The 21,058-nt window shown below is 34.5% G+C and overlaps 4 protein-coding genes across 4 annotated transcripts; 1 reads left to right on the forward strand and 3 right to left on the reverse strand.

Moving 5' to 3' along the window:
- Positions 1–8,187: 8,187 nt before the first annotated feature.
- Positions 8,188–9,195, reverse strand: LOC141692089 (uncharacterized). The gene has a single exon (XM_074496829.1). It carries the CDS (start codon positions 9,193–9,195, stop codon positions 8,188–8,190), a length of 1,008 nt encoding a protein of 335 aa, XP_074352930.1.
- A 1,223-nt stretch (positions 9,196–10,418) lies between these two features.
- On the reverse strand, positions 10,419–11,146 carry LOC141688923 (polyubiquitin-like). Its single transcript, XM_074493068.1, has one exon. The coding sequence runs from the start codon at positions 11,144–11,146 to the stop codon at positions 10,682–10,684; it is 465 nt and encodes a 154-aa protein (XP_074349169.1). The 3' UTR covers positions 10,419–10,681.
- LOC141688924 (polyubiquitin) lies at positions 10,546–12,800 on the reverse strand. Its single transcript, XM_074493069.1, has 2 exons — positions 12,644–12,800; positions 10,546–11,830 (listed from the first exon to the last, which is right to left on the reverse strand). The coding sequence occupies exon 2, from the start codon at positions 11,828–11,830 to the stop codon at positions 11,369–11,371; it is 462 nt and encodes a 153-aa protein (XP_074349170.1). The 5' UTR covers positions 12,644–12,800; the 3' UTR covers positions 10,546–11,368.
- Positions 12,801–15,679: 2,879 nt separating this feature from the next.
- LOC141692576 (uncharacterized) lies at positions 15,680–18,809 on the forward strand. Its single transcript, XM_074497458.1, has 4 exons — positions 15,680–16,034; positions 17,032–17,227; positions 17,326–17,412; positions 18,416–18,809. The coding sequence occupies exons 1-4, from the start codon at positions 15,805–15,807 to the stop codon at positions 18,566–18,568; spliced, it is 666 nt and encodes a 221-aa protein (XP_074353559.1). The 5' UTR covers positions 15,680–15,804; the 3' UTR covers positions 18,569–18,809.
- The last annotated feature ends 2,249 nt before the right edge of the window (positions 18,810–21,058 follow it).

A 21,058-nucleotide genomic window follows, 5' to 3' on the forward strand; every position in this document is an offset into this window, starting at 1 on the left:
CAAAGTAATAAGACAAGATAATAAAACAAAAACTATCTAGTCTATTGCAATGCTACTTCATTTTTTTATTCCAGCATCTTTGAATATCTTCATAATAGCATGGAAATGGCAATGCTTCTTTGTTCTCGAAAACCCAGTTGAATAGGCTACCACATTCCATTTGCATCCACTCGACGCATGTGACTGTGTTGTCACTGTCAACGGATATTTGAATTCTTTATCCGTCGGGTTCATGATCATCCATCGAGTTATTGATCATCCGTCGGGTTGTCTATTTGATCATCCGTCGACTTCATTGTAGGTTATCCGTCGGGTAGAAAACTGGCACTTGACTTCATTTCATTTATGCATAATTACAAGACATCATTTATGTACAATTAATCAACCTATTCTGCATATCTAGTTAAAGTCAACATGACTTGAATACTACTTACAGAATCTATACAATGGTGTATGCAGAAATGTGCTACAGACTTATTGTTACATAAGCTACTCACTCGATGGATAATAAATCATCATCCGTCGGGACTATAATGAGTCATCCGTCGGGACTAAAAATCTTATCCGTCGAGTGCTACATTATTTCACTAAATAAATCTACTAAGGTGTTTTGTTCATGAAATCATCAAGTACACAACATTTACACAACACGTAGAGCTGTGCCTTGTAAGCATGTAGAGAAGAATTGACAATGGGCGACCTCTGAGTGTCCATAAAAAGCCATTCGACTGTCGAAGGTATTGAGAAATCTCGATGGGTCAGAAGATCCATCAAATTGATCGAGGGTCGGTGTTTTCAATGTACTGTCAATTTTGGCTTTCTCGATACTCCGAGAAAGAGGGCTTTTCGTCGGGGTATTAAACCTCGACTGTGTACGAACTAAATCTTGCAGTTGAGCCATATCCTCTTGCATTTTTATAAACTCCTCTTGTGAGATTGTTTCTGTCAATTCTGATCTTTGCGAGATACACCCTGACGAGGGCGTCTTTGGACGGCGAGGTCTTGAATATATAGACTTCGTAGAAACTTCGTCTTCATCATAATAGTAATCGTCGTCCTCCAACATCTCTACGTCCTCTCGATCCTCATTGTTTCCTCTGTTGATCGAGGCATGTTGTAACTTTTGTTGTAGACGGTGAATCTCCCTTATTTTCTTCAATTTCTCCTCCAACCGTCGAGTTTCAGCCTCCAATATCTTAAGTTCCTCGTATGAGCCTTCTACACCTTCTACTTCCTGTTCTCGCAGGAGTTTCCTCTGTTGCATCTTTTGTAAGTGTAACCTAGCATCACTTGAGAGAACATGTTTCCCTTTTTCTGTGAGGATACGAGTGCGAGTATCTCTGAGTACCTTTCTCTTGCGTTTGATTGGTTGTTTCTACGTATGAGAACCTTCATGTGGGGGATCTTCCTCCACAAAAAATAATCGCCTTGGCTGTAGGGTCGATGGTGCCCTATCATTTTCTGCTGGAGCAATGTGATCTGACTTTTGAACCGTTAGAATTTCTGTTGTATTTCCGCACTTTCCTTGATCTGTTTCTTCCATAACCATGTTGGAGTATCAAATCTAAGAGTTCCTTCTAGCGCTAAATGACAACTCTATATATGAGCCATATTTTATGAGAAACTTCTCTTTATTGATCCTTTAATTTTCTAACTTTTTACAAGTTAGACAATGGCCTTATATTTATAGGGAGTCCTTAATAGGCTTCTTTTACTACAATTGGGCCTATTTCTTGGGTTTTCTAACCCCAATCTATCTTTCTTTAAGCCTTAATATACATTACATGTCTTTTCTCTTCTTTCCTTATTCACCGTGGCCCAACAATATATGTAGATCAACTAGCTTGAAGACATGCTTCTCATCCTATACACCAGAGTCCTGTTAATGTCTTTTAGGATAGTTCTTTCCCTTATTTTTCTACTTTACAATTGTTTCTTGTATTTTTTTATTTTCACCTCTAATTATCCTTTTTATCATTGTTTTTTGTATTTTTTTCGTTTTCACATCTAATTGTTTAAAATTACAAACAATTTTAATCATTATTCTAATAATAATATTGTTGATTATAAATTGATATATGTTAAATTTAAAATTTAGAATCTTAAAAAAAATTAATAATTAAATTATTTTTTAAAAAAAATTTAAACTTATAATGCTCCGCCTCCGTCACTGCACAACATGAAAGTACGTAACACTAGATGTACACGACGATTGGCACGTCCAACCCGGACAGGCTGGTACCTTTTTTTTTGACAAATATGGCTTATAGCCTTACAAATGAGTATCTGTTCTCATAAATCTCGGGGTGAGCGAGGATCGAACCCAGTATCTGGGACGATAGAGGATAAACTCTTAACTACTTGAGTTATCCAACCATGCTCAGGCTTGTACTATTTTAGGTAGTCTGATCCTATAAAATTGTACTCCCTCCTTTCCATTAAATATGTATACATTTGGAACGAGAGCTCGACACGCATTTACACTCTGCAGTTTCAAAAAAATATAATAATTTACTTGTTGTTGTAAAATACTAGCTATAAAAGTATTTTATCGAACCTTTGTAAAACTAAATAGAGCAGAATTGGAGATAAAGAGAGTTGTGTAGAGAGAAAGTAGAGAGAAAGAAGAAGCTGAAGCTGTTTTTGTACCTCTTCATCTGTAACAAGTGAGGCTATTTATGGCCAATACAAGCAAAATGTTTATTAAATGCAATGTGAAAATTCTACTCCTATAAATCTAGCTTTATTATTTAACTTTTGACTACATGGAAATCAACTTATAACACTCCCCTTTGATTATCATGATAGTGTGGATCATTAATTGCCTCGTTAAAACCTTGTCAAAGAAAAACCCAGTGGGTAAAAACCTTGGCGAAGGAAAAAGAGTACAATCTCCCCTTGGAAAAATTAATCATTTTCTGAAGTTTTGTTGTAACAAATTCTTGAGTCGACGCATTCCAATGTTATGTCGTAACTTCCCAAATGTTGAATTCGGTAATGATTTCATGAATAAATCCGCAAGGTTGTCACATGATCGAATTTGTTGTATATCAATTTCTCCATTCTTTTGAAGCTCGTGGGTGTAAAAGAATTTTGGTGAAATGTGCTTTGTCCTGTCCCCTTTGATATATCCTTCCTTAAGTTGATCAATGCATGCAGTGTTGTCCTCAAACATGACAGTAGGACTTCTTGTGATGACTGACAATCCACATGATTCTTGAATATTCTTGATGATAGACCACAACCAAATACATTCTCTACTAGCTTCATGAATTGCAATGATGAGTGATTTGTTGAGTTTGCCACTGTAGTTTGCTTCATGGATTTCTAGGAAAGGTTGCACCGCAATATGTAAATACATATCCAGTTTGTAATTTGCCAAAATGAGGATCTGACAAGTATCCAGCGTCTGCATATCCGATCAACTGAGATGTTGAGTTTTTCGGGAAAAATAATCCAAAGTCTGTTGTTCCCCGAAGATAACGGTATATATGTTTAATCCCATTCCAATGTCTGTCCATCAGAGCAGAGCTAAATCTAGCCAATAAATTCACAGCAAATGCAATATCTGGCCTTGTATTATTTGTAAGATACATAAGTGCACCAATTGCACCTAGATATGGGATTTCAGGACCAAGAACCTCTTCATCATCTTCTCGTGGTCGAAATGGATCTTTATCAGGCTCTAAAGATCTAACCACCATTGGAGTAGTCAATGGATGAGATTTATCCATGTAAAATCTGTTCAAAACCTTTTCTGTATATGTAGATTGGTGGAGGAAAATTCCCAATGACAAGTGCTCGACCTGTATACCAAGACAATATTTTGTCCTTCCAAGATCTTTCATTTCAAATTCTGTCTTTAGGTATATGACAGCTTCATCAACCTCTGTAGTTGTTCCTACAAGGTTTAAATCATCCACATATACAGCAATAATCACAAAACCAGAATGTGATTTTTTGATAAAAACACATGGAGAAATTTGGTTACTAATATACCCATTCTTTTGTAAATAACAACTAAGTCTGTTATACCACATACGACCAGATTGTTTAAGTCCATACAATGATCGTTAAAGTTTAATGGAGTATTTATGATGAGGTTTCTTGAACTCATCCATTTTTAACCCTTCTGGGATTTTCATAAAAATTTCACTATCAAGTGAACCATACAGGTATGCAGTAACGACGTCCATAAGACGTGTTTCCAATTTTTCTTTAGATGTCATACCTAATATAAAACGAAAAGTAATTCCATCCATCACTGGCGAGTATGTCTCTTGATAATCAATGCTAGGCCTTTGAGAAAACCCATGTGCTACAAGTCGGGCTTTATATCTGATAATTTCATTCTTTTCATTTCGTTTTCTTATGAATACCCATTTATTTCCAACAGGGCTCACATTGATTGGTGTTTGGACAACAGGTCCAAATACTTCTCTTTTACGCAATGAATTTAATTCTGTTTGGATTGCGTCTTTCCATTTTGGCCAGTCTTTTCTTCGACGGCATTCATCCACACTTTGTGGTTCAGGATCAGAATTTATGTCCACATCCAATGCTGCGGAATACATAAATACATCATCGATTATGGCTTTACTTCGATCCCATAATTTAATATCATGCACATAATTTATTGAAATTTCATGATTGTTTAATCCCGTATCTTCGAGGACTGGAATCTCTTCAGGAGATAATACCACTTTAGGGGTATTTGCTTCTTCTGGAGCATTTGCCACTTCAGGGGCAATTTTCTTTATTTTTCTTTTTCATGGTACAACATCTTTTGCACCGACCGGTCTACCACGCTTCAGGCGTGGCTTTGATTCTGTAACCAATTCTTTTGTATCTGATTTTTGAATTGGTATATCTATTCTAGCTGGAGTATTTACTGCAGGTATTTGAGATTTAGTTATATTTCTAGAATCGTTAAATGCGTTAGACATTTGGTTACAATATTTTGCATATGAATAATTCTTTTAACTTCAAGTTCGCAATGACCGGTACGTGGATCTAGAAAATATAATCCTGATGTATTCCATGTTATGTCAGGATTAACCTTGTTTGAATGTTTATCTCCCCCTAAAGGAGGGAACATAGACTCGTCAAAATGACAATCTGCATATCTTGCGGTAAATAAGTCTTCGGTTAGAGGCTCCAGATATCTAATTATAGATGTGGAATCAAAACCAATATAGATACCTATTCTTCTTTGAGCTCCCATCTTCGATCTTTGTGGTGGAGCAATCGGCACATATACAGCACTTCCGAAAATTTTGAAATGAGAAATATTAGGAACTTGACCAAGTACCAGTTGTAGCGTAGAATGTTGGTTGTAGGAAGTTGGTCTAATCCTAATAATATTAGCAGCATGAAGTATTGCGTGACCCCAAATAGATGTATGTAATTTTGCTTTCAACAACAGCGGTCTTGCAATAAGTTGGAGTCTTTTGATAAAAGACTCGGCTAACCCATTTTGTGTATGTACATGACGAACTGGGTGTTCAACTGAGATTCCTACAGACATGCAATAGTCGACAAAAGTTGCAGATGTGAATTCGTCGGCATTATCTAAACGAATTGACTTAATGCAATGATCTGGGAATTGAGCTCGTAATTTGATTATTTGGGCAAGTAGTTTTGTAAAAGCATCATTACGAGTTGAGAGAAGACAAACATGAGACCATCCAGTTGAGGCTGTTGGATTTTAAACGCAGCGGGGGCATGGCAAAACACTTTTACACATATAAAATCCAAATAAAAGCATACAGATCATGAATAAAAATTCGAGGGATCGAATCTAACCTTTAAAAATAATTCGGAGACAACGATCAGAGATCCTTAGCAGTTGCTCCTCAAGTGTGAAGCACTCCACCGGTATCCACCAAGTAAACGATGTTAAGGAGGAGGAAGGAGGTGGAGAGAATTGGGTTTTCCAAACTTTTTGGGTTTTGTGTGGGTTAGAATAAAATAGGGTCTATAATAGTGTATTTATAGGCAAAATTTTCAGCTGAAATTTTCCCATAAATATTATTATTATTATCCCATTTATTATTCTCATTAATAATTAAAACACCTTTTAATCATTAATCCTTTTTCTAAACACTTTAGAAATAATTCTCTCTCTTGATTTAATTTCCAAAAATTAAATCCTTTAATTAATAATATTAAGAACTTTTCTTAATTAATTTATAATCAATTAAATCTCATTTAATCAATTATTAAATTTGCCAATTAATTATTTATTTCATAAATAAATAATTATTAGCCATTATTAATTAATTCTTCCACCATTAAATCATTCTCTTTTTATGGTGTGACCCTGTAGGTTCAATATTAAGCCGGTAGTAGAAATAAATAATAATAAAACTATTTTATCATTATTTATATAAATTCTCTAATTTATTAAATATGATTAATTAATTAATCACATTTATTCTACATCGTGAGGGATACTTCTCAGCATATCGCGACTATCCGGATAATATGAATTCACTGCTTAGAATACCAAGAACCTATTCAGTGAATAGTTACCGTACAATAAACTCCTTCTACCCTACAATGTCCCGATTAAATACAATGCATGGATCTCGTGTCAAGCCTATCTAATTCAATCACTTTTCTTACCATTTACTATGCGTAGTTCTATGCAAATTAGAAACTCCTTTCTAATTTCATTTATTCTGGCCAGAGATTCCTGAACTAGCATAAGTGGATCAGCCTTGAACATTCGCTTCCTTCACTGGAAGGGGTAGATCCTTTATTGATCATACACTATCTTCGTGTACAAATTCCTATACCTAGAAGAGCCCTAATAATTGTCCCTGGAGACTAAGAACTAAACCAAAGCATAGTTCAGTGTACACAAGATGACTATGATGACCTTAAGTCTAAGGATACTTGTACAACTATCACTATGTGAACAACTGCTGACACGTGAGTGAACTCCATCAGTTGTTCAGCTGTGCGAGTCATGTTCAGTGAACTTATTCCATAATAAGCACCTACATACTAGCTATAGTGTCACCACACAAATGTCTATGAGAACAGACATCCTTCATAATGAAGCAAGCATAGTATGTACCGATCTTTGCGGATTATTAATTACCAGTTAGTAATCCTATGACCAGGAACTATTTAAGTTTAGAGTTATCATCTTTTTAGGTCTCACTATTATGATCTCATCATAATCCATAAAAAGCTTTACTCTAAACTATGATATATCTTATTTAAACACTTAAATAGATAAAGCCCGTAATAAAAACAAAATAAGTCTTTATTAATATCAATGAAATCAAAACAGATTACATAAAAGTTATTCTTAAATCCTAATGCATGATTGGACTTAGGACATATTCCTTTCAGAGGCATCGATTAATACCATGAAGTACCTAAATGGGTCAGATAAAGGGTGTATAGGTCCACATATGTCCCCTTGGATCCTTTCTAAAAAAATTGGGCTTTCAAGCTGTACTTTAGTAGGGGATGGTCGAGTAATCAATTTTCCTAAAGAACATGCTGAACATAGAAGGTCATTGTTGGAAAGAACTTTAAAATCTTTAAGAAGATGACCAGTAGAATTCTCTATAATACGACGCATCATAAATACGTCAGGATGACCTAATCTTTCATGCCAAAATGTAAAAGATTTTGGATCTATGAGTTTGGAAGCAACGACATTGTGTGACTCAATAGTTCTAATTTTCATTATATATAATCCTGAGGAAAGTGAGTGAAACTTTTCTAAGATTTTCTTGTTGCTAGGATTAGCGGAAGTAATAAGAAGATATTCTCTATCAGCCTCAGAGGTAGTTTTGATGTGAAAATTGTTGAGTCGGATATCTTTAAAACTAAGAAGATTTCTAGTAGACTTACTAGAATATAATGCATTTGAAATGTGTATGTAGGTACCGTTAGGTAGGACGAAACTAGCTTTTCCAAAACTTTCGATTATATTAGATACGCCGAAAATCATTCCGACTTGAGCTTTGGTTTTGGTTATTTGGGTAAAATACTTTTGGTTCTGGAGAATCGTATGAGTTGTACCACAATCGGCAATGCATATATCTTCAGAATCCATTCTGTATATAATTAAGAAACATAATTTATTTGATAAGAACATAACACACTACATAGTTCAAACAAAATAAAGCACACAATACACACTACTATAATAATTATATGAAACTAATCTTCAGCCTCCCATATGGGAGTTTCGTTGGGGTCATTCGGACCATTAATACTTATTCCTCCAGTTGTGATTCTCGGAAAATCATTTATGTTATTGTTGGCAAAATTTGTTTCTACCATTTTCTCTTTTGATTTTTGAGAAGATTGGTATAACTTAACAAGATGATCTGGGGTATGACAATTACGTGTCCAGTGCCCATTCATGCCGCACCTATAGCAAACATTTTCAGTTTTTCCTCCTTGTGATGCCTTTCTTTTACTCTGTGATTCAGATTGCCACTTCCGGTGACCAGAGTTGTTATATGGACGAAAATGCTCGTGGCTTCGACCTCGTCCACGGTACCGCCCTTGGCCCCGTCCACCTCTATACCCTTTTTCACGTACATTCGGCTGGAATGACATGTTATTTACTTCAGGTAATGGGGCAGATCCTGTTGGACGGGATTGATGATTCTTAATCACCAATTCATGATTCTGTGCAGCAACGAGGAGAGTTGATAGAAGATTCCCGAACTTAGTAAATTTGCGCTCCCTGTACATCTCTGTTAAGTTAATATTGTTAGGGTGAAAAGTTGATAGCGTTTTATCGATTTTTCTTTTTTCCGTAACTTTCTCACCGCACATAATAAGCCTAGTACTTATTTTGAACAAAGCAGAGCTATATGCTCGGACACTCTTAAAATCCTGAAGTCTTAAATTAGCCCAATCATTTTCAGCTGCAGGTAGATAAACTAGTTTCCGGTGATCGAACCTATCCTTTAGATTTTCCCATAAAATAAAAGGATCCTCGACTTCTAAGTACTCAGATTTTAAATCTTCATGCATGTGGTGTCGGAGAAAAATTATGGAGGTAAAGTTTTCTTCAGCCGTGGATTTATTTTCTGTCTTTATTGTATCGCTAAATTTCTTTGAACCCAAGTGCAACTTTACATCTCGTACCCATGATAAATAATTATCGCCAGAAATGTCCAAGGAAACGAACGACAAGCTTGTAATATTTGTCATACTAAATCTGAATTAACACGAAAATTATTAAATTTTAATTCATCAATGTAAATATTACATAAAATTTTACTTAATCGGGTGCGTTAACAAGTATGCAATAATCAATGTATATATCATTATTATCATTGATATTATAAACAGATCTATCTATAAAATGACAAATGGATTTTCACCCGCCATACGGACGTCTGCGTATGCAGATTATCTCCGACCAATAATAAATTAAATTGGACAATCCTGCATAAGTTAGTTGGGGGCAAAAAGTTATTATCCGATAGTTATGCAATTTATAAATTAAGGTTCCCACTAAACTTCGGTATTACCCAAAATTAAATGGTACCGTAAAATAATTTTAATAGGCGGTGCTCCGGCCATATATATTTAAATTATTAGTAGAGGGTATAACCACGTCTACTTCGGTCATAGATATATAAAAATTATATGTAGAGCGTGTAACCACGTCTACTCATATATATGTATTTTTAAATTAAAATTATACCTTCTCAGTTTCGGCAGGGTTTCGTGCTAATAACGTGTTGTAAAATACTAGCTATAAAAGTATTTTATCGAACTTTTGTAAAACTAAATAGAGCAGAAATGGAGATAAAGAGAGCTGTGTAGAGAGAAAGAAGAAGTTGAAGCTATTTTTTGTACATCTTCATCTGTAACAAGTGAGGTTATTTATAGTCAATACAAGCAACATGTTTATTAAATGCAATGTGAAAATTCTACTCCTATAAATATAGTCTTACTGTTTACCTACATGGCAATCAACTTATATCACTTGTATCATTTTAGCGTTTGGCATTAGGTCACTTTACAAAATTTGGATGGAATTGTTGAACAAAAGGAAGTGCCTCTGATCAGTTGCAGTGCCAAGTTAAGGAACCGGCCGGGAATGAGGCCAGGTTACTTTAGAACCAGTGAACTTGAATCTTGATATTCAAAGAGTGACAAGGAGAAACTGAAAGCATTTGAACATTTTTTTTCGCAAACTGATATATATTTTCAGAATAATTCACTATTCAGCTATAAAAATGTCGTCGAACAGTAAATAGAATATTTACCTAATCTAACTGAGCTTATTGTTAAAATCTTAAAACAACCTTTGATAGTTTCTCTAATATATACCGAGATGTCAGGCGCTAGCTCAGAAAAAATGTTGCGTTTTTTATTCTCTCGTTCTGTGATACTTTACAGCATATACAAAGAGTTTCACAATGTTAGAGAAAGATATCAGGGCCGTGTTTTACAACATTGGAGTAAGAAAACTTACAAGGCACTGTGTTTTTCAATCATCTGTTTGGAACATTACCTTCTATAACATATATAGCAGTTGTGTCTTCACCATTCACAAAATCCATTTGACTAATCCACATTAAACGATTAACAAATATAAAACTTAGATCCTTCATCTTTCAATACAAGCACATAAAACTGCAATGAAATCAAACAGAGCCATAAATTTTAAGCAAGGCTGAAAACACTAAAACAGACCACCTCGGAGACGAAGAACAAGGTGAAGGGTGGACTCTTTCTGAATGTTGTAGTCTGCCAAAGTCCTTCCATCCTCCAACTGCTTTCCTGCAAAGATCAATCTCTGCTGATCTGGTGGGATCCCCTCTTTGTCCTGGATCTTCGCCTTCACATTATCAATCGTGTCTGAGCTTTCAACTTCAAGAGTAATGGTCTTACCAGTCAAAGTCTTGACAAAGATCTGCATCCCTCCTCTGAGGCGGAGAACTAAGTGGAGGGTAGATTCCTTCTGGATATTGTAGTCTGCAAGTGTACGACCATCCTCAAGCTGCTTGCCAGCAAAAATCAGCCTCTGCTGATCTGGTGGAATACCTTCTTTGTCCTGAATTTTTGCTTTGACGTTATCAATGGTGTCCGAGCTCTCCACCTCCAGGGTGATAGTCTTTCCTGTCAAAGTCTTCACAAAAATCTGCATTCCTCCTCTCAGCCTTAGCACCAAATGAAGGGTCGACTCCTTCTGAATATTGTAATCAGCCAAAGTCCTTCCATCCTCCAACTGCTTACCAGCAAATATTAGCCTTTGCTGATCAGGAGGGATTCCCTCCTTGTCTTGAATTTTTGCCTTCACATTGTCAATTGTATCCGAGCTTTCTACTTCCAAGGTAATCGTCTTTCCAGTGAGAGTCTTGACAAAAATTTAAATGCCACCACGTAGGCGAAGCACCAAGTGCAGGGTTGATTCCTTCTGGATGTTATAGTCAGCAAGGGTGCGACCATCTTCGAGCTGCTTTCCAGCGAAAATGAGCCTCTGCTGGTCTGGCGGGATACCCTCCTTGTCCTGGATCTTGGCTTTGACATTATCAATAGTGTCAGAACTTTCAACTTCTAGAGTTATGGTTTTTCCAGTAAGGGTCTTAACAAAGATCTGCATGCCTCCGCGCAGACGCAGAACCAAATGAAGGGTGGACTCCTTCTGGATATTGTAATCAGCTAGGGTGCGTCCATCCTCGAGCTGTTTGCCAGCAAAGATAAGCCTCTGCTGATCGGGAGGAATGCCTTCCTTATCTTGAATCTTAGCTTTGACATTGTCAATAGTGTCAGAGCTTTCCACCTCAAGGGTTATGGTCTTGCCGGTAAGAGTTTTCACAAAGATTTGCATCTGTAATCGAGGCAAAACGAATAAGAAAATAGGTTCTATAAACTACTGCTAAAATATAAATAAAAACACAAACACACAAACTAAATCCAAGGAATGTAGAAATATATTGTCTAGAACTATTCAAAACTCTATCTGTTATATTAGAAAAGATTGCAACTAACAATGTTCATTATTAACCAATTCATAGTCTACAATTACATGATCTTATTAAAATGAAAATCCTACAAACTTACACAACTACACTAATTAAAAAAAAAAAAAGTTTCCGACTAACAAGGTTCGTTACAAATTACACTCAATTCACAAACTTCCACAATAAAACTCACTTAAAAGACCTCATCATCTGCAATTACATGATCTAATTAAAATAAAAATCCTACAAATTGGATATTACACAACCACACTAATTATTTCAATTTGCTGCTGTAATTTAACCTCGAAAGTTTAAAATAACTAGCAACAACAACTAGTGTAAAATCGAAAAAGTTTGACAAATAAAATTCAATGTCTAGTCAATGTTTATCACCTGTATAAACTAAATCTTCATCATCCTAATCTCAATCAACATAATTACAAAATATATAACCCTACAATACACGCAATAAACCCGATAAATTACAAAAACCAGGATAGATCAAACTAATTACAAAATCAAAAAATTACACACACAAAACACATCAATCAATACATAAAAACACATTCACAGATCTCGATTACAAGTTACACACAAAAATTAGAACAATACGTACACATAAATCATATAATCAATCATATAATTCATCAATTGATAACATTAAAAATTAAGTATCGTACCTTGAAGATGTGTGGATCGAAAGACGAGAGAGAGATAGAAAATTGTGTGTGTATAGAAAATTAGGGCTTTTTAGATTAGAGAGAGAATATGATGATCGTGAGAAATTGGGGGAGAGGAGAATTGTATTTATAGGTGTAGAAGAGGCGGGCTTGACCGATACTAGAAGGTTCTGGGGTCAACGCGGTTGAACCGGAAGAGATATATAACAATCTATCAAAATTAAATACGGAGTAGCACTTGAATGATTCTTGACAATTTTAACCTCATAATTAGGTGGGCCTTCATCCATCTATTACGGTACAAAATATTTAGTTTATAAGATATAATTGGTCGGCTAAATTGGGCATGTAAAAAAATATGTAAAATTTATTTAACCTATAAGGCATTGTCTTTCGATGGTATTGGCTATATTGGTTAGCTATATTTTAAAAATAGTATGCTATTAAAATTTTATGTTGTTATAAATATAATATATTACTTCAATATGATAATAAGTGATTAATTTTTTTTTTTTACAAATTTATTACAGGTCTGTAGTAGTTCAATAAATATAGTAGTTTAACAAATATAATCATTATCAAGAGGTTAGTTATATTTATAAACAAAGGGAATGCACCATTGGAGATGATTTTTTTTTACATAATCTCTATATTTTTTATTTATAGTATGTATTAATAATTTTTAGCTAAGGGTTCTACGTGGTTCGAGATACTCTAAACTCATTCTCACGATTCTCAAATATTTGCATGAGTTTCACTTATAATTATGTTTAAATAAATGAAAACATCAAATTAAAATTTTAAAAAACGTACAACCAGGCGAATAAATTTGAGTATTTGGTATTATGATTTTAACTAAAGTACGATATTTCTATTTAACATAATACCTTAGACACGTTAATTGTATATATAAAACTAAGTTAAATAAAATGGTTATATATTTAACATCTACTTTAATTTAAATTCTATAAATATAAAAATTTAATACATTTGATCAATTAAGAAATGGGGAATAAAATGGTAAACTAATTTGCAGATAAATATATACACAATTATTTACTAAAAATTATTTTATAAGTATGTATCATTTTACGAACATATATATAAATAATACCCCTCCGTCCCTCTCAAGTTCATCTTATTTAAAAACCAAACCTTAAAATAGTGTTTAGTGATAGGTATCGGGTCAATTCGAGATCAGGGACAGAGAGTGTTATCCCCGCCCCGATCCCTAAAGCCTAACCCATTTTCCGAACCATCCTTAATCCCTGAACGGGAGCTATTTTGCTTCTAGATCTCCGTCCCTAACGGGGAACGGGGATTCCCGCAGCTAAACATGGATTATAATATTTTCTAAATAAATAAAATTATACACATTTTTTATTCATTTTTAATAAAAATAATCTAAAAAATCATAACATATAAATATGTTTTAAATTTAATATCATATTTTAAATATCAAATCGAATCGAAATGTATTTACTATAAAAGCCAATACTAAAATTATTTTATTTGAATTATATTATAATATAAAAAATAATATAATAAAAAAATTAAAATTCAAAATGTATATACATTATATTTATTCATAATATTTTAATTAATACACATATAAATTATTATTTGTTTATATTAAATATAATAATCGAGGATCAGGTCGGGAATGGGGCGGGGATACCTAACCCCCGACCCGCCCCAATATCCGAATTTTTTATATAATTTTTCTCGTTTCTCGTCCCGAACTCGAAAAATTTTCCGAATTCCCGACCCGTTTGAAGCGAGATTCGAATCTGGTAGAGACGGATGGAATGTCTATCACTAATTGTGTTCATATTTTGCTCGTTTATAAATTAAATTAAATTAAATTCGGGAATAACATTTTTTAACAAACTAAACTGTTCAGAAATATATCAACTCATTTACGATCATAAAAATCCAAAATATTCGGGCTTTCTTACATTTGGACACTACCTTACATTGAATCCACTTTGTTAAATTGCATGATGGCCTGTTTGGGAACCTGAATTTCATTTGAAATTCTGGATTTGATCAAATATTCTGTTTGAGAATTTGAAATTGGATTTCATTTGAAATTCACTATAATTTAAATATTATTATAAATATGAGAATTTGAAATGATAATTCAAATCCTGTCATTTGAAATCCACCGTTTGAAATGAAATGCAGATTTCCAAATGACCTCTGATTGTATTCTCCTCTTCGCCCTCTTCGCCTACCCATTTGGTGGTGGAGTGATTTATCATATTATGGAGTGATTTATCGTATTAATAATATTTAGTTGATTTTTTAAAAAACTGCACCAATCGGAGAAATTGATCAAAATATCACTATTTAAGCAAAAAATGCCCAAAATATCACTTTTCAGAATAAAGGCCCAAAATGTTGTTTGATAACGGGTGTTCGTGTACCGTTTTGTAAATTATACAAAAACGTCACACAAAGTAACGTTTTGAGGTTAAAAATATATTTTTTGTTGCTTTTCTACGAAAACGTCACTTTATCTTCCGTTTTGCATATATATAAAAAAATCAAAGTACCAAAATGCTATTTTATCTACCGTTTTGCATATATAAAAAAAATTAAAGTGTCAAAACGGAACACGATGTACCGTTTTGCATCTGTTACATAAACGTTATAGGATGTACCGTTTTAAAATGACATTTAGGGTCATTTTTTTTTAAAAGTAATATTTTGGATCATTTTTAACCCTAAAGTGATACTCCCTCTGTCCCTTAATATGTTTCACATTTTGACTTTTTATTACGGTAAGCGATTGACTATTAATTTACATCTAATCTATAAAAGCAAATATAGTTATGAGTGATTTTGTTGGATTCGTATTTATAAATATTTTAATACAGTGAAATTTTTATATTTAATACTACTACGAAATTAAAGATATTAACAATCAAAAGTGTGAATTGTCAAACGCGTTCAACACAAATGGTAAACGTTTTTCGGGACATATATAGTATTTTGGACCGGCACCCCACCCATTGTTTAATTGAAAAAAAACTGCACCAATTGCCTAATTGGGAAGCGCGCGCGAAAACGAAAAGAGAAAACACCCGAAACAGCCGTCTCTGGTTCAAAACAGAAGTGAAAAGCTCAAAATCAGAAGTACAGGAGATTGAGAAGACATGGATTTCAAATGTCCTGATCCAATTGTATGGAAACAAAGCCTGTCTGAATATGAAGCTCGGCTCGAATCTCTAGTCAACAACAAGAAGAAGCCTGACCTTGTCTCTCTCGATGAGTATTACCGCAAGCAACTCCCTCCTCTTCTTCACCAACGTAACCCTAATTCATACATCACCACTTCTGAGCTGTCTAAGCTCATGCAATGGAAGCTCACTCGTGGTAAATGGAGGTACCTCTCCCTCTCTCTCTCCCTCCCTCTCTCCCTCTCTCCCCCCTATCTCTCTCATCCTCCCTCTCTCTCCCCCCCCCTCTCCCTCTCTCTCTCTCTCTCTCTCTCTCTCTCTCTCTCTCTCTCTCTCTCTCTCTCTCTCTCTCTTTTTCTCCCCCCTCTCTCTCCCCCTCTTTCTATCTCTCCCCCCTCTCTCCCTCTCTCTCTCCCTCTCCCTCTCTCTCCATATCTCTCTGTAAATGATATATGATTTAATTGTATCTCAGCTAGCTTAATTAATGGTTTTTAATTGCATCTCTAGTTGATAAAATCCATGTTTGTTTTCGATGCAAAATGTTAATTAATGGAGGTACCTCTCCCTCTCTCTCTCTCTCTCCCTCCCTCTCTCCCTCTCTCACCCCTCTCTCTCTCTCATCCTCCCTCTCTCTCCCCCCCTCTCTCTCTCCCTCCCCCCTCTCTTTTTCTCCCTCCCCCCTCTCTCCCTCTCCCTCTCTCTCTCTCTCTCTCTCTCTCTCTCTCTCTCTCTCTCTCTCTCTCTCTTTCTCCCTCTCTCTCTCCCCCTCTCTCTATCTCTCCCCCCTCTCTCCCTCTCTCTCTCCCTCTCCCTCTCTCTCCATATCTCTCTGTAAATGATATATGATTTAATTGTATCTCAGCTAGCTTAATTAATGGTTTTTAATTGCATCTCTAGTTGATAAAATCCATGTTTGTTTTCGATGCACAATGTTAATTGTCCGGAGAGTAGTTTATTAGTATACTTATAATTGTAGTGATGCATATGCGAGCTCATATTTTATAATAATTTTGATTCTTACATTTCGCAACTCCAGTTGTGGTTGTGTTTTCAATTTTGTACATCAAGTGAATACAGAGGTATTTTAAATATATTGTTTTTTGTTAATCTAATATGTTTTATATTGATGCTTGAAAGTGCTTGTTGTATATAGGCCATTGTAATGTGTGTTGTGATTAATTAGTGACTAATTTGAACTTACAGGCCACGGTTATTGGACTTTGTGTCATCCTTAGATGAGGAACTAGTGAAATCTTCGTCTCAAAAGGCTTTTCAGTCATTGCCTGATATCTCTAAAGCGATATCGGAGCTTTCTAAATTGAAAGGTGTAGGTCCAGCTACTGCCTCTGCTGTTCTGGCAGCTTATGCTCCTGATGTTGCGCCGTTCATGTCAGATGAGGTGAATTTCATGTTGAGGGTTTATGCAAGTTGTTATGTACCTAAAGTGATGAGATGTCCTATATTTTTATCTATTTGTTTAATATGTGCTATTTGTAGGCTATGGAGGCAGCGCTTGGAAACTCAAAAGATTATACTCTAAAGCAGTATCTTGTGTTTGTGGAGAAATTACAGGAAAAATCGAAGGTTAGTTAAGGTTTCATGTTTAAAATAAATAAGAAGAGATACCCAAAAAAGAAAGATTAAAAGCAAATTTTATATGATAAGATTTGTGAAGGAGATGGGAAGGAGGGAGAAAAGAGAATTCATCAATAGATTGGTGGGATTAAGATATAGTTTAGGTTTGTTAAATTGAAGGGAGTATAATAGTACAGATTTCATTTATTCTGACCTCATTCAATTCCTTCTATCCCAAAGGAGTATAAGTGAATTGCATTAGTACATGCTGACCTATTCTTAAGCTGTTCTATTCATAATTATAAGAGTTCAATTTGTTTGATAATATTTTCCAAATATACTTATTAATCCTTTACTTTTTCAATTTGGATTTTATGTGGAAGAACATTGTTAATTCTCTAACCTGAGGTTCTTTCACGGGGTTTTCATTTTTTTTAATAATCCTACCATCTGGTGGAATCTTGAAGACATTGTGCTGTGGTCGGAGACAGGACGAAAAAGAAAGAGAAAGAGAAATAAATAGCAAATAACTCTAATGAGAAGGTGATGTGCCTCAAGGGACATCAAATCTAGAATCTTATTTAGATGTTATGGTCCTGTAACCCAATCTTAGTCTCTTTCATTTTCTAATAATCTAAAATCTTACTCACCAACATTTTTGTCTTTTTCATTCTCCTTTGTAGACTGCGATGCAGCCCTAATAGTATGTGATTGTGGCAATTTTATCTTATCAATCAAGTATTATTGGAGCCCTAAAATTTCTTGTTTGTGCCAATTTATCTTATCAAAAAGGGAGAGCCAGAGTCTTACTATCATGAAGCACATCAGAATGTTCGTTGATTTTTTTGGGCTCCAATTTTATCCAGTTAGAACTAGCATCATCATTTTTACAAGCACAAGTTTGTTATTTTGTAATGGTTTCATTATCACAATTTTGAAAGACAGTTCTTTGAATTAGTCTCCATTCATTTTGATGAGCTGCTACTTCTTTAATTGGGAAAACTATTTGTAGGAACTATCAGCAGAAGGTGAAATATTTACCCCGTCTGATGTAGAAAGGGCTATCTGGAGTTCTGCTATTGGGGCTAAGTATCAGTCTTCGCCAAATGATCAAGATATAGAGGCTAGCACAAACAAAAGCTCAAAGAGGAAGAGGAAACAATGAAGTGTTCATGCAGTTGCTGGTTTTTTCTGAGTGTTCCTATTCTGTTGAATCTGTACTCGGCAAACAAGTCAGTGTCTAACTTGAGAGGTTAGGCATCTTTTACTCGTGTCTTTCACTCCTTCTGAGCTTATGCAAAGGTATTTATTATCTGTACCTTGAGTAGTTTTTCGTTTGTACCAATATTCATGTTTGTAACACATTGAAGCCTAGTCCATCTATTATAGTTATTCCATTTTTCTTATATTTATACATGTGTGGCTGGCAGTATTCCGTTTTCCTTCTTATATTTATACATGTGTGGCTTTATATGCGAGTGACCTATAGACCTAAGTTATAATTTAACGTAGGAGAGCTCCTAAAATGGGAAGTTGAGTCTGCACTTTTTTTTTACGTAAATGTGAAGTTGTGTCATTTTCACTTTTATCGATGCAGGGAAATTATTTATATCATGATAGGGTGTTGGGTTTAAAGTAGGATATGTGTATCTCACTGTATTGAAAATAAGGGAGAATTGATATATTTATTATCGAGGATCATGTATGTTGAAAACAGAGGGCTTTTATCTTTAAAATTATAAGGGGCCATTCATGTGTATGCTGTTATTATATTTATAATCTGCAGAGTTTACACACTCAAGTTACTTTTGAGTTTTATCATGTTTATGTAAGATTTATTAGCAAAATTCTTTTTTATTTGGGAGGCTGTTCTCTCTGAATTTTAATAACCAAGTTAACTGGCGACAAAGATCAGTTTTTCTGGTTTTGCTATCTGATCTTCTTAAACTTTTGAACCTGGAACATTTTATTAAGAGAAGAAAGACACTCAGGTCCTCTTTTATTTGAGGTTTTCAGATATTAATTATTGGTAATAACATATCCAAATATATTTTATTTTGTTTCTCAGCAAATTTCTTCAGATTGGAATTCTTGCTAGCTTGCTTTTATGTGATTTATATATAGGATATGACTTGCATACTCTGTTTATGGCTAATCATTAGATGGGAACTGAAAACAAATGCAGAACTTGATTGGTAATAAAACATGGGAAGCTCAATGCAACCAAAATGGATATTTAAGTTCAATGTGACATCTGAGGGGTGCAACTTATTAGCTTTATTGTTGTAATATTGCTAGAAGTTGATCTGAAAATTGCAGGGACATGAAAATAAAAAATACCTAAATTTTAATAGAAAGACGAACTCGAAAAAATGTGTGTTAACTACTACCTATTTCTGTAAGAATATGTATGGATATGTGAACTTTATTAGTTTCAAGATGGAGACGATAGAAGCTTATAGGTTAGGAGGTATCACACAATATTTGATGAACAGGAAGTTTGATAGGAATGTAGTGCAGATGGATTGGTGTACCTACTTTCCAGAAAGAAGTTAATTTAGGAGACTATCTGTTGATAAATTTGTTGCTTAATACTTTGGGTAATCATTAGTATGACCTAGACTAGAATTCAGCACTAGCCTTCCCGTTGAAATATTCGGAAATCCAGAAGAGTGCGCCACTTTATAATGATGCAGTGACTTAGCCCAATCCCCATGGTTATTCAGCAACAAAATCATCATTGTAGTTTATTTTTTTGACCTGGTAAGATAACATCAATGACAGAAGTACATATGATCTATGAAAGACCTACTTTACATGTCACCTCACTTTAGTTATTGCAATATTCATGTGTATATGTTTCATTGAACTACATTCCTATTCTTAATTTAGACAGTTTACTCCTAGGAAGATGATTAGTTAAGAGAATCTTAAGTATTCAGGATTGAAGTTGATTAGATTTGTCATTGGTTTTCTCATTTCTGTGAGTATCACTTCCATACGTATTCCTCGTTTGGGCTGGAATTTTTTTACTTTGTTTCTTTTTGATTAAATTAATTTAATCAGACTTGTTAGTGCATTCATTGTTAATCTGTCCCTTACTTATCTAATGATTAATGAGTTGTTAAAAGTAAATCTTAAAGTAACGCGTTAATTTTTTTTTTAATTAAGCATGATCTTCTGCTAAATACATTTAGTGAGTAGCTGTCCAGAATCCAGATCTTTATAAAAATATCACTAAAAAGTAATGCTCTTTTGTATCATCTTCTTGGAGAACTTTTACCTGCCGCCTTATGCACTCTAACCATGTTAGAATAAATTATTACCTATCATATAAGCTTGAAAAGTGCATTCATCCATCTGTCGCCCATAGTCACAATATTCAGGTACAGTGCTTTTGTAATATTTTTGGCCCTGCTCGAAGGACGGGTCTGGTTTTCAGGTTCTCTGGCCCGGAAATCTTTTTTACTAATAATTTTTTGTATGATATAAACAAAAAATTATAAATACTTAATTAAAACTTAGAAAGGATATGGAAATTGGTATGTGTGCCACTGAATGTTTTGAATTCTGTTAGAAAGAAGAGGACAGAGCTGTAAGAAGAATGTTTAAACTAGTCACAGCTTATATTATTGTATGCGTGAGATGGTTCACT

This window comes from Apium graveolens, chromosome 10, assembly GCF_009905375.1.
Source record: "Apium graveolens cultivar Ventura chromosome 10, ASM990537v1, whole genome shotgun sequence".
Taxonomy (NCBI): Eukaryota; Viridiplantae; Streptophyta; class Magnoliopsida; order Apiales; family Apiaceae; genus Apium; species Apium graveolens.